Genomic DNA, 14,730 nt, shown 5'->3' on the forward strand with positions numbered 1-14,730 from the left:
CAGGGTTGCAGGAGGGTTGGACAGGTCACCAGTCCATCACAGGGCCAACACAGAGACAAACGACCATACATACATGCATGAGTAGAATCATATTGGAACAAAAAAAATCTGAGTGATCACTATGTGCAAGTGAAAGTCACAGAACAATATTTCAAAGTAATCTAAAACAATAAAATGACCTTTGCCCACGTGTACTACACAAAAGCAAAGTGGAATTTTGTATAGTTGCCTGTGAGGGTTTTCTCCATGCTCTCTGGCTTCCTCACACAGTCCAAAAACTTGCATGTTAGTTAAAGTTACATAAATGGTGTTTTTTTAACCTCTGTTTGCCTTTGTGCACTCTGGACTGCCCCATCCAGAGAACATCCTGGCTCTCACCCAAAGTCAGCTTCAGGAGGCTCCAGCACTTTAGGGTTAAGGTTTACATTGCACTTTGAATTGCCTTGTGTACGAATTGTGCTCTACAAATAAACTTGCCTTGCCTTACATATCCTAAACACACGCTCATTTTAGTTACATGTCTCAAAAATGCACAGTATGTGGTCAGTATATATGTCAGCGGTGGGTTTAAGACTGTGTTGCATCACTTCTTCTGCTAACGGCACTCAGTAAGCATCTGGAAACAGATCAGTTGCTGGAGATTCAATAACAAAATGTTTTCCCATTGTTGCTGTGATATGTGATATGAGCAGCTCAACAGTTTGGGATGTCCTTTGGCATATTTCTCATTTCATAATATGGCAATTGTTTTCAGTTGGTGAAAGGTCTGGACTGCAGGCTTATCACCCGGAGTATTTTCTATGCAGCCATGCTGTTGCAATACCTGCAGTATGTGTGTTTTGATTAAATAAACTAGGCCGTCCTGGGAAAAGATGTTGCCCTAATTGCAGCCTTTGCTCCTCCAAGTCTTTATATATGATGGTTTCTGTAAAGACTTCAAAGTGTTTCCTTCATCTTACCACAGATTTCCACTTCATCTCAATCCGTCAGCTAGGACCCAGAATGAGAAGTGATATTTTATCTTTTCTTAACATGCTAGGGTTTTTGGATACAGTGCTGAACTATGGTCACTGACCATGTTTTGAACCCATGCAGGGAATTCAGCTGCAGAAATGCCTTTGTTTTGATACTTTGATGCCATTTTTTTCTTCCTTCCAACCTTTTTACACATGTTGCTGACATCACATGGGAAATGAGCACACTGTTTGGTCTATTTGTCCATGAAATTCAGATTGTTTTACTTTTCAATTTATATGTTAATTCTTATTGTACTTTTTGTCCAGATTCTAATTTGTTTGTTTATTTGTGTTTTATCATTTTTGCATTTGCAGACTGTAAAGCACTTTGTAATATATTTAATCCGTATGAAAGCACAGACATTTCTGACTGATTCATACAACTGAATCAAAAAATAATATTTCCCAAACTCAACAACTGACTTGTTCTTTTTGGCTTTTTCAGTGGAGCAACGTGGTGAAATGATTAACAAATCATAGATTTCCGTTTCGACCGTATTACCTTTTTAGGAGAATGGTTGCAGAAATCTTTCACAGGTTTTAAATGTTTACAACAGTAACTGAAATTATGCAGAAGGATTAAAAACAGAAGTTGCTTTTATATTGGACCTAACTTGTTTGTATGACAAAAGTTTGTTTGTTTTTGTTTTCTTCACCTTACAATTGCCTTGAATTGCTCCTCCGAGAAACATCAGCGGGCATTAGCGATGAAAACAGCAGTTGAGATGCTCTTCATGATGCTCTTCCCGCAGAAGGACTGGTAATGTGATGCTGCCCTCTTCCGTGCATAAAGTTTGTGGTGACGTTAAGATGTCGCCCATGAATTACGGTGGATATGAATGAGATGTCTTGTACTGCTGTTATGGGCGGTCAGTTGTCAGGGTAGATGGAGGCGGGGTTTACACTTTGATGACTTTTTTTTCTTCCAAAAGACTTTTTTGTCAGTGTGGAAATCACTTTCACTCGCTGTCTGGGATTTGAGACTTCAATAGTAACGGGACAGCTGAGGAGTTCAACAACGACCTGCAACCATCCAGTATAATGGGGCTGTTCAAGTTTCTAAGTGCGGTCATCACCAGGCTGCTATTTATCCTCGTTGCTTTGATCGGAGTCTATAGAGTGACATGGGTGAAGAAAGATGACAATTACTGGTTCCTGACTTTGGTCTTTCTGCCTCTTGTTGCCGAAATGATAATAAGTCTGAAGTGGCGTCAGGGAAAGGATTACAAATGGTAAGAAGTTGTGCACGCTTGTTTGTAAATGTGCTTTTTAATTGTCCTTGTGGACGCATTAAGCTGCTACGCTCTGTGTGCTGTTCATTTTGAGTAAAACTTATCTTAGCTGCCGGCTTCGTTTTTTTTTTTTTTAATATACCTTCCCCCGCTTCCCTGTGGACTCTGCATCCTGCTCTGTCCCACTGCTGTCATTGTCCTGGGACGGTGGGGATGGGTGGTATCCCAGAACTTTTGCTGCAGGAAGTCAACTTCCCCAATCTTCTGTTGTGCATCCAGTAACTTTTTATTTCTTCTCACAAGTCGTAGATAGACAAGTCCAATGCACTATAGTGAGTTCCACTTGACATAAGTGCGCACCCACTCATGCCTGTCTCAATGCGAACAACATTTTGTCTTTTTAATAATTCATTCAGCCTAAAAGGAACAGTGTTTTGCGTGGGAGTATGTTTAGGGAGTGAACAGAGCAAAGGATCCTCTCTTCATTACCTTGATTAAGGCAGTATCCAAGAATATTCCCAAGTCTATAAAAAAAAAGGAAGGAAAAAGAAGAACAGAAAATCATAGGGTTGAAGCAACACATTTGTCCGGATTTTTATGTTACGTTTCAGCTGTCCTTTTCATTTCAATTTAGCTCTGCTTGTTGACATGTTCAAGGTGTTTATTTATGTTGGTATTTTATTTATGTACCAATTTGGAACAGTAACGATTAAGTTTTGTTTTGTTTCTTCCTTTGTTTTCCCCCAGGTTTTCTCCTCCCATCTTTCTGTTTCTCATCAGTATCATTCCCTCCATCTGGATCCTGGAACTCCACCACCAGCAGTACTCAACGGACCTCGAGGTACCCCATGCCAGAGCAGACTATTTTTAGTTATATAAGTCATTGTGTAATTAGAAGTCAGTGTGTAATTGTTTAAAACAACACTTCTGGTGCTTTCCAAATATGTAATCTACAGACAGATGTTGGTGGGCGGGAAGGCTGCAGAGCTCTTTGCATTTAAAGCTACAGTTCCAAAACATACTGAATTGAGGTTTTATGTGAAGGATTTTAAAAGGTTTAAAATTGTTTAAGCAGTCTGAGAATGCTTCATAAATCTGTTCTCAGTGCAGCACGCCTGACTCTTTGGACAGTTTGAAGAAACTGATCCTGCCGAACAACACCTCAGAAAACCAAACAGTCAACGATTACCTGAAGGTAAGATACTGAACATTTGAATGCACTTCTCTCTCACAGCAGGATATATGATCTTCATGAACAAACAGAAATGAGCAGAGGAAGAAAGGTTATTCAGGGGTTTCGTTTTTGTATTCTTTGGAAACCCTTGAACGGATTCAACAGAATATGAGGAAATGAAACAATTATATGTCATGAGAAAAAACTAATCAGTAGACATACTGTCTGCTTAGGTATAAGCTTTGACTTTTTAAGACTAGTGTTTTAACAGAAATTAGTAAAACAAGCCATTAACCCAAATCTAACTAAACATTGTGCTAAACCAACTCAATCCAGCTTTAGACTGAAATATCAGCATCCATATGTATCTGCTGTTTGAAAAAGGAACAAGTTTGTGGTCTGCACAAAGTGGGGGTTTAACTCTTAAATGTGAATCAGTTCAGAAATGTAAGACCCTGGAGGAGACTTCCTGTGAAATTTAGAATGTCTGACTGCTAGATTTCTGTAAAGGTATCAACATCTGGGGGACTCGAAACCCAGCTGTAATACAGACATGATGATTCACCAAGAGGAAACAAAAGATTTTCAAACAGATATAGACTTGGTTTCTTGGAAAGAGCATCCTCTTTCTGTTATGTCTACACATCTGCAGACTTTAAATAATTGTTTAATTGTGCTACATCAGGGTTCATAAGGAATTTGAGTGGGAAGAAAGGAATGTAAATAAAGTAAATGATGAAGATTGGTTTATTTATTTTTAATTTTTTTAATCAGACTATCAAAGTATCTTTACAGTTGTAACTTTACTCAGAAGAGCCTTTCAGAACTTATTCCATTACAAGGGACACTTGGGTTTGAATCCTTTTGTGGCAATGCTGAATTTCATATGAGGGAGTGTTCAAAACAGTTTACTTCAGGAATTTATAAGAAGTTGTCTTTTTTGTTTGCTGTGCATGATGTGAGACAAATCTGTGAATAAACCTGTAGTAATGCCAGAAATTTTAAAACTTCTTAGTAAACTTCTGCCTTAGTAAACTAGAAAAAACAATAACAGTAGCTACATGAAAATCAGTATATACTGCAATCATTAAATCCCCAGCTTTTGAGCCATGGAATATGGAAACAGGTGTCACTTAGATCATAATGCAATAGACAGGATTTTTTTTTCTGCTGTTACTTACAAGTGAAAGAGTCTGAAAAGATAGACAAGAGCATTTTAACTCCCTATCCCTGCACAAATAACACTCTCTGTCTTGTTTACTGTAATCAAGTTATTGTTGTTATTTTTCAAACTGTAAACAAATTCCATTTAAAAACCATACCCAACAATGAACTAAGGTGATCTTTGGTTTGTTTTGGCTAGTCCAAATATAACTTATTCATCGTCCAAATATAGCTTATTCGTCCAAGCCACAGGCCTCCATTGTTTTCCTAAAACTAAACACTTCAGTTAGTGACGCTGTTGCTCTGATTGATATATAGTAAATACATAAATAGAAACCAATAACAGTTCATGGTAATTCATATAGTTTTTTAAATCATATGTTTACTTAAGAAGTTAAATTGATTTGACTGAGTTGGGGACTTTCATACTGTTGTTTACAACAAAACTCAAATTTGGCTATTCTGAAGGCCTTTGTTTTCTGAAAAGTTTGCATAAACCACCACTGACTGCCTCGTCAAATGTTGCTGGAGCAACTATGTCACTGTAATAGTAATAGGTTTGGAATTGTGGTTATGCAATTAAAGTTAAGGAGCCCAGAGCCAAAAGCTTGAAAATATAGAAATGAATTGCTCAGTCTGTGGTAAATTTGAGTGCAACAGTCCTTTAATTTCAACACAGTGCTGGAAAGTCAACACTTAAGTACCAACATTTAACTTAAAGTAATACAATAACATGACACTGGAACATAATGTCACATCCCACCAGGTTATCAAATTAGTTTGGGTTCAGTACCATATTTAGTTTATACAGTTCAGATCCACTGGCTTCTCAGCTGCTTCTCCCTGTATTGCCTTTGTCTTGTTTTTTCTTCCACACACCTACACTAGCAAAGTGAAAATAAAGTTTTAAACAGTTTTAAAGGTGACATATCATGGAAAGAACACTTTATTTCTGTTCTTGGGAGTATATATTAGAGTGTCTGAAGTCACCAGCAGGTTTAAATCTCCCCTAAAACACAACCCTGGCTATTTTTTAGTTCCCCTTTGTTTGAAAGTTTGTTGAGCCAATCCGGTTTTCAGTTAAAAAATACGTCACCATTTAAGTTCACTCCACCTCCTCTGCTAAGCCTTGACCTCTGAGCCCGGTCCATTTGCATCCACCCTGCTAAACCGATGAAGCCAGCTTCCCCAGGAAATGTTCTGTGAACTGCTGTACTGAGGAGCATGTCTCTTACATCTACCACCAGCCTCTGAGGATAGAGGAGGCCAGTGGATAAACTATATTTAAGGATAATGTTCCAGCAAGAGTGAGCTAAAGACTGTCTATGTGTAGCAACCACTTTTCTTCAGACTGTTTTAACAACTTGGTCCATTTCAATGCTGGACTGTAGAAACTGAGCCACAAAGAGGGATCAGTTCCAACTCTTAAGTGTCTGAACTTCAGACCAGGGAAATGAAAATATCTAAGAAATGATTTGCTATTATTAACTTATTTGTTTTGCAGTAGCTAACACTAATGGCTTAGGTTTTAAAGATGGCATACACCAACTTCTAAGAGGACGAAAAATAATAACATTACTGTTAGGACATTACTTTTGATCCAGGGCGTGCCAGGTTAATTGAGCATGTGTGGTTGTGTGGTCTTGTGATGGACTGGCAACCTGTCAGGGGTGTCCTGGGTGGGCTCCAGGACACAAAAATAAACAATTTCTTTGTTTATTAAGTGGCCTGTTTTATAAAGTTCTGCTTGACTTCAGGGCAAAAGGAGTATTGATTAAAATCATTAACCAAAAAGGTATTGATTTTTCAGTGAACTCTGATCCACAGAATTTAGGGGGAGACGACAGCATAAGTGTGCATTTTCAGTGAGCTTGTCCTTTATCAGTTTACTCATTAAAACTGGACAATGATAAAAAGCATTTAGATACTTTAACATGGAGAATTGCCTCCACCAGAGTACCAAAGCTGTTTGGAGGTTGCTGGTTCTGACATACTTGCATATTCTGAATTCGATTACAAATATTGTTGATAATTTAAATAATTTTCTCTGAGCCCATTATATTGTCAGCCATTATTAATCAGTTTGTCAATCTCTTGTCCTTCTTCAGCAATTATTTTCAACTGTCTGTTCCAATGACTGGATCCTAGCTCTGCATCAGATCGTGCTCATCCTCCTCATATTAGGGAGGTGGATCCTCCCCTTGGGAGGTGGGGTCACAAGAGATGAACTGTCTCAACTTCTTCTTATGTTTGTTGGCACAGCGGCAGACATCCTTGAATTCAATAGTGAGACACTGAGCGATATCCGGTGGGTGCAAATTATATTCTGAGAAATGCATATTTGTTTCTAATTTGATATGAAAGAAGTTGTTTACATTATAGGAATGTATTGATCAAAATAAGGATTCAAATTCTGACTCTTATCTGTGCTGCCTGTTTAAAATTTGCAGAGGCCAAGATAATATGGGCTACATCTACACAGTCTTAGCTGTATGGACCTGGAGCATGCTGCAATTTCCCCTACATCTGGCCGGTCAGTATCTGCTTCTGTGTTGTAATTATAATTTTGCTGCTTATAAAGTAGTAACTGCAAGTAGGGACAATCTAAACAATGTGTTGGAGAAAAAATGTTATAAAGTCCAGGTGCCCAAGCCTAAAGTAAACAATAAAGAATAGATCAGTTGGAATTAGTGGCTCTTTTGTATCCATTGATGTCAAGTCTGTCAGTGTTTTCTTTTACTTTGTGAGCCTTGAATGTAATATAGGAATATAACTTTATCACATTGAAATGTCGTTAGTGCTAATACGTTAGTGTCAAATACTTAACATTAAGAGCATTTTTAGCACAGTAATTTATTCTGTACTATATCACACGAATAAAGAGCTTTGATATTGATAGCAAAGCAATGACTTGTGATTTTTGCTCTCAAGAGCAAGAAATAAGGGATTTTCCCATACCATGTTCTCCTCAAGGAGATCATATTTATGCTGACATTATCTAAAACAGAATCTAGGCTACACTGACAATGTTTCCAGATTCTAAACTGATTGAAAAGAGGAAACCATTACTGTTCAAAGCTCTAGCAGCACTGTTTTTCTCAGAAACTACACTGAGCTCGTAGAATAAAGTAAACCCACTTCCTTTGGTCTGGGAGAGCAAAGAACGTGGCTTCAAAAGAGAAAGAAGTACAACAGCAATGATATGAATTGTTCATTGGGAAACCGTTGATGTATGGGTGCTGACAGTGTTATTGTTCTGAGTATCTTTATGAGCATAGAGTATTTAGAGCACTTAGCTTGAATGCACAGTGTTTGGTTGTGTTTACAAATGAAGCTATCAGTATGTAGAGAAGTAATATCCGCTCACATGAGTGTATCTTTTTATGAGATCCATTTAGGAGCTGCTCCTGACTTAGTGATTATAGCTCACAATTCCCATCAGTGGACTGAGTTTTTCCATTAGTCTTAGAACTGAAGGTGGTCAGACTGCATTTTGCCATTGGTACTGTAGAAACTCTTCACATTTTCTGGAAATCTGAGGTTGATGCTTGACCTTGATTATAAAGATTATGTTATGGGATAGTTACAGAACAGCTACCTAATAAACACACTGAGCCTAAATGTTCACTCATATTTTGTTTTTCAGTTTTTCATGCAACTAGAACAATCTAATAGCAGGTGAAAAAAGGGAAGGTTGGAGGAAATCATGTCACAGTCTTGAGAAAACTTATAACATTCACTTTGACTCCTCAATGTCCCCATCTTCAAGAAAGTCCAACTGCACTTATGAATCAGACAAGAAAACACTGAAACCTTCAGAACAATACAATGTCCAAGAAAAGCTATTAGATTCTCTATTTTATCTGTATTATTCACAAATGACAATGAATTAAAAGAACTACGTAGGATAATATAACACCCATAATGGGTTCTTAAAATATCTGCTTACACTTACTTTTACTCTCACAGTAGGATGCGCAACTAAATTCAGTGGAAGTGAGGTGAGAACAAGACAGTGCAGCTGAGGTGAAGTTGAATGGTGTTTGTTACTAAAGGTTGTGAGTGAGATGATGTGGATGTATTTAAGTAACAGCCACATTTAAAAGTAATGTATTCCAACAGGATGTCTGGTTTGTGTGTAATACCATTCAGTTTAGGGAGCGGCACTTGGCGGTCAGTAGTTCAGAAAAGGGATATGTGAAACAATATGTTATTGCAGGGTTGATTTTAACGTGAGTGTTTTGCTAACCTTAATCACCTGGTTTTTGATACCCAACTTTAACCAAGTGCTTTGTAATGTGTAAAACACAGACAAATCAGAGAATGAGAGCGTAAGGAAACACCCACTGACTGCTAAAACAATATTTCCAAAATGAAGTTATTGACAGTAGTGGTCAGGATGGGACTTGTTCTTGTCTCCCCCACCTGTCAGTCCATGTATAGCATCATCCTCCAAACCCTCTGACCTCCAAATGTGGACTTTTTTTAATCTGTTGAATTTGATGCAGAAATCAATATGGGATTATTTCACAAACTCCTGTGACATGCTCTATCACTTGTGTCTATTTTTGCAGGGAAAAAATTAGAACAAAAAAGTAGCATGAAAATTGCTCTTCAGATACGTGGTTATTTTATGTACGTGTCACATTTTGCTGTGAGACAGGATTTTATATTCTTCAAACTTCGTTATAATTTGTCATTCTGTGCACAAACAGAGGAACCATGGGATCTTTGGTAGGGCAGTCTCAAACTGATGCCTGTCAGCACAATTAGGTGTATTAGAGTAGATCCAAAGCACAACCTGTGCCTGTCATTAATGTGCCCAAAGAAACTGAAACGACACAGCTGTGACTCAGAAAGGACAGCAGCTGGCTGCTGGGGTTTGAGGTTTGATCACTAGTGTTCTCAGTCTACATGTCAATGTGTCTTTGGGCAAGACACTGAACCCCACACCCTATGTGCTTATCAGTGTATGAGCGTATTTCTACAGTTATAGCAAAGGCTAAAGAGGAGAAACTGTGAAGACTATAACAAACTGTATGAGTGTGCGTTAACAAGTGAATGCACTTTGTAGTGTACAGCGCTGTGAGTGGTCAACAAGACTACGAAAACAGACCACTTACACTTACAGATTACTAAATTTCCCTCTGTTTGCTTAGAGGAAGCATGCTTGTCATAAACAGGAAGAAAGGAAGTCAATATTTCATAATTGATAAGTGATTTTATGGTGGACGAAAACTGCCGAAGAGTATTAATAAAAACTGCATTTAAAACTGCAATTTACTAACGTGAGAAAACTTGGAGGCTGAACTCGGGGGAATGCAAGCTTGAGCAGAACTTTAAAGAGACGATTTCTTTCTCCAGAATACTATTAATTCCTTTTCCCAGGTGGGAAAAAGAAAATAATTCAAACCATAAAAAACGTGACCTTGAAGATATTACTTCTTTTCCAGTAACAGTTCGGTAACTCTTAAACTAATCATCTCTCTCAGTTTTCCAGCTGGAAATTTAATCTGCGGTGTCTGATATACATGTTTATAGATAAAAAAAAGCATTTAAAATAAAAGATAAGAGACATCACATTCTCTTTGGAAGAGATAACTGTAGAAGTTGTGTCATCAGAGCAGAGCAGTGGCATTGCCTAACCTGTCCTGACAGCAGCTGCCTCACTAGCAAGATTTTAATGTCAACATGGCGATGTTCTCTGGTGCCAGAAAAAGTCCAACAAGATTTCCAACCAGCTTGTATAACTTAAAGCATTTCCAGCCTGTCACTCTGTCCTAATAAAATCCTGATTTTATAACTACAGCATCATCTGACAAAATCGTCATTCAAGTAACTTAGAGACGTCTGTGAAGTGAATTTGGATATTCTTACATGTACAACGATCTCCCACAGAGAAAGTTAGAAGCGGCAGAATGTTTTGAAAATTTTTCACAGTCTACAGTGATGTGGTGTCGAAAATATTCCTTTAATCACATGATTCCTCTCATATGCATCTAAACTGGGACAAATACGGTGGTACGGTTAAATGACCAAGTAGAACTCCAATTCAACTGTGCATGTAACCATATCAAGTGTTGCTTTTTATTTTATTTCTCACTTTCCTTTTGATCACTTACTAAAGCCAACGAGCTGGGTTCAGAAAATTAGATACATGGTAAGGTATGGGGGAAAAATGGTTAGGCATTACATGGAGCTCTAACATAACCTGCAACGCCCTCACAAACTGTCTTTGTGTGTCACATGGTGGCACAAACACTGGGCTCCTTTGGCTGACCACAGTCTCTCTGAACACACTCAGAGTTTTTGGCTGGAAAGTTGAATCCCTGTGTTTGTACACGGTAACAGCTGCCTTTATGAGAAAAAACAAAACCGAAAGAATAAGACATTTTTATTGTGAACCGTGAAGATCACATAATTGAATTATTATAAGAAAGAACATTTTAACGAATGCATTTAACTGTTGCAAGACAGATTAACATAGGAAATTGTCCTCCCTGTTCTCTGTTTGGCAGCTAAGCAAACTCTTGGATACAACAGATTTATTTTTTGTTGTCTTGCGTTTGTGGATGGAATTGGGCTACGCTCACATTACCAAGTTACCATTAATTAAATCAGATTTCTTTTTTCTGCTGTCACGCCTATTTGAGTCGAAGCTGTGCAGGCCTTCCTATTTGTAGCAATATGTGTTACTTTAGTATGTAGTCCTAAATCAGATGAATATTAGATACATGGCTTTGCGACATAAATGGGGATGCTCTCACAGCTTTTTGCTTTGGTTATTATATATTATGTGTAAATTTATCTTGTCCTTCTCAGTTTTTACTAGATAACTGACAGATGTCACTTAAATGTCACCCACATATCTTCTGCAATAGCTTTCATTTCAGAATTTTTTTTGTCTCAATCTAGTCTGCCTCGTGGTTCCACAAATAGCAATATTTCTGCTGTTGTCATTGATATAAATGACGAATGTATGTAGTACATATATGTAGTTGCGTTCACGTGAAAGTCGGGTTGTTGTTATAACTGTGAACCATTAAGTTGAATCTGTACTGATTCAGAAATAAATCACATCCGAACAATGTGGCTGCTGATGTGAACGTAGCTTTGGTTTTCTTTTTTTCTTTGTGATAGAATGTATGTTTTTAAAACTGCAGACCAGTAAAAAATAGTAGGAAAAACTGCTGAAACTATAGCAAATAGGTTGCTAAACAAATGATTTGAAATGAAATGTTCTGGTAATCAAATTCTCTAATGTTCTCTTTCTTTGACTAGTGGTGAACTCGGCGGGAGAGAACGATGGAGATGAGGACATCCAGGAAGACTCCCTGCTGACTAAACGCAGCACTGACATATGGAGCATTGTGCAGGCCCTGTTTATCCAGGATGGCCCTTTCCTCGCAGTCAGGCTCATCATCATGATCAAATTTGAAGTCTTCCACCAGATGCGTGTTTTCTTTGCTGTCAAGAACTTCCTGGTGGTCATACTGAACTTGTACAGGTTGGCTGTAATATGTCAGGAGTCAGGATCCTCCATCCATGACCCTGTGAGTGTCAACGTTTTCCCATGAGTCTGATAAGTCATGGGATTCTTGGAGATGGAGTGATGTCATACCCAACATGTTAAAGTGGTAGATAAAAACAGGAACAGTAAAATAAGGAACTGCTTATCCTCAGTTTTCTTTTTATAGTTTACTTACAGTAAGAATGTGGGATTTATTTGTTCTTTATTATTAATGCTACTTAAGGAGAAAATCTTCATACCTCAGCTTACTGATGATTCAGTCTCGCTGAAATTCAGACAAACCACACAACTATTCCTGTGCACTTAGATATGACAAGAACTACTTGAAACAGTTGGAGAATATAAGTTCCTGTTCAGTTCCAGTCGTTTATAAAGTGGCTGGTTTGACAGGAAACAGCAAAAGAAGGAAACAGAGCAGAAACAGGAAAACACTGAGGGGATTGGGGGCCGTGTCTAAGTGAAAAATATCCTGAGATGGTCGCATGTACCATAACCTGATGCCCATTACTAGACATATCAGCACAATTCAGAGCATTAAAGAAGATCTAGGCTAGCTTTTGCTTGCCTCTGTAGTTTCCACAGTGACTGAAGTCACACCCTAGATAAGAATCTGGCATGCATGTTTGATGTCTGGCTGAGATTAATTGAGGGTAGTATGAGACGGAAGAGAGTCAGACTGAGAGATGATAGATGGCACAGAGGCTGTAAGGTGTTGGCAGAAGCTGAGGTGCAAAAGAGCTCATTTTCAGATTTAACCCAACAGGAAGCTTGATGAAAAACACTTGTCTTTTTGAGAAAAGCACCAGAAAGAACATTGGACTTTGATTGAGGATATTTTGATCCTCTTTAAATAACTGCACTTTACAAAAAGATAAGTATGCCGTCTATAGATTAAAAAATAGACCAATTGCTTCTGTTATTACTATTTCATGTACCACGTTGGCTGTAACCCTGTAACTTACAAATTTGCAATTTTTAAAGATGCGTGTGGTATAGCCTTTAAAAGAGGATTTTGTAGCTTCGGTCTACAAAAATTCACCTGAGCTGGCAGTGTTTTTCACCTCAGATGCTGTTTTTCCATTCCTGTTAAATATTCAAGATGCGTTTGTCATTTCACTATGTAGTTATTTACATGAAAAACCATATTGTGTTTCTTTATACTATACAATACTATGCAGGTTGGCATTTTTTTCTTCTGCCTACAAGGTGACAACAAGAGGGAAAACAACTTTTCTTCATTAGCTGGTGCTTGTCGACTCACTTTTGACCTCTTTCATTGTAACTAAAAAAACAGACTGCAGCCTCTTCAGCTGGCTCCAGCCAAAAATAACACTGCAGTGACTCACATCCCATCTAGATGTACAAAGTGATATAAGAATGTCTAATTCTGATGATTTGCAGTTGAATTGTTGCTATTTTAATCATTTTTCACACACACACAACACATTTAAACTTACCATTGTTTTTATAATACCAATGACTTGGTGCATTTCCTGGTTTATTTGAAGCATGCACCCTGTGCAATTTAAATTGTTTGTGAGCAAAAATGTGTCACTGCTTTTGTTGTGTTATCCTATTGATGTTTGCCACATATACCTGTGTTATTTCTACCTTTGCATATGCATTGTAGACACAGAAATATGGCTTGAAAGCATGACTTTAACAGAACCACTGGTTTCAATGTGGACATCAGTGCTTTGTGACAGATGTTATGAGGCTGCATGCTTTTATTCAACCTTCTTCAATGTGAATGTACACTAGTACAAATTTGAACTTGAACTCTTTGCATGTTTATCTTACTCCTGTACCTCTTTGTACAACAAAACACTCTTTATATTGAGCATGTCGTGAGAATGTTGCACTATAAAAATGTAACTCTGAACTAAACATTACTTGTGTATTTAAAAATAGATTGTTCAGCAAATGTGATACCAACAAACAGAGACAACTGTCTCCCCTCTATGGACATCAGTGCAATTACACTTTGATGATTTTGTCTGTGACAGTTTCTGTTTGAGATCTTGCATCAGAATCAGTTTTATTTGAGGGTAGAAGAGTGTTCAGTTCATTTTAAAATCACTGCACCTACTGTAAAATTCTCAACTAAGTCTGTAAGAGGATTGCACAGATAAAAGGTAAAAAATATATACATGGATGCACAGAAGGTCTTTGTAATGACCAATTCACTGGTTTGATGTTGCTTGTTATGAGGTTAAACACATACAAATGAATGACAGGAGGGAAGAAAACAATTTATTCCGTCTCAGGAAGTTGTACCACCTCAATGAGCTGCCATGGCACTGGATGCCCGTCATCATCAGGTGTTGAAACCTGATGATGACCAGACCTAATTTTTCAGTCGAAATCATTGCATTGGTTTATCATTGCAAATCATTGGTTTAAGAGTAACCTGGCCAAGTTTGAAGCCTGTAACATGAAATGTGTAGGAGGAGTTCGATCATATGCGAGGTGTGAAAACGGGCAAAAATGCAACGTGCCACTAAAAAAAAAAACGCATGTGCCACTCAAAATGGCCGACTTCCTGCGGGCCTGGTACCATGGTGTCCATATGCTGTTTTGTGCGTTTGGGTATGACGAAGGCGAGTACCGAGT

The 14,730-nt window shown here is 38.0% G+C and overlaps 1 protein-coding gene across 1 annotated transcript; it reads left to right on the forward strand.

The window, feature by feature from the left end:
* The first annotated feature begins 1,937 nt into the window (after nucleotides 1-1,937).
* Nucleotides 1,938-14,208, forward strand: LOC140312868 (transmembrane protein 26-like). Its single transcript, XM_072390727.1, has 6 exons — nucleotides 1,938-2,248; nucleotides 2,996-3,089; nucleotides 3,354-3,443; nucleotides 6,695-6,894; nucleotides 7,037-7,119; nucleotides 11,868-14,208. The coding sequence occupies exons 1-6, from the start codon at nucleotides 2,058-2,060 to the stop codon at nucleotides 12,161-12,163; spliced, it is 954 nt and encodes a 317-aa protein (XP_072246828.1). The 5' UTR covers nucleotides 1,938-2,057; the 3' UTR covers nucleotides 12,164-14,208.
* The last annotated feature ends 522 nt before the right edge of the window (nucleotides 14,209-14,730 follow it).

This window comes from Leuresthes tenuis, unplaced genomic scaffold (genome assembly GCF_036924035.1).
Source record: "Leuresthes tenuis unplaced genomic scaffold, fLeuTen1.0.hap1 SCAF_8, whole genome shotgun sequence".
Classification (NCBI taxonomy): domain Eukaryota; kingdom Metazoa; phylum Chordata; class Actinopteri; order Atheriniformes; family Atherinopsidae; genus Leuresthes; species Leuresthes tenuis.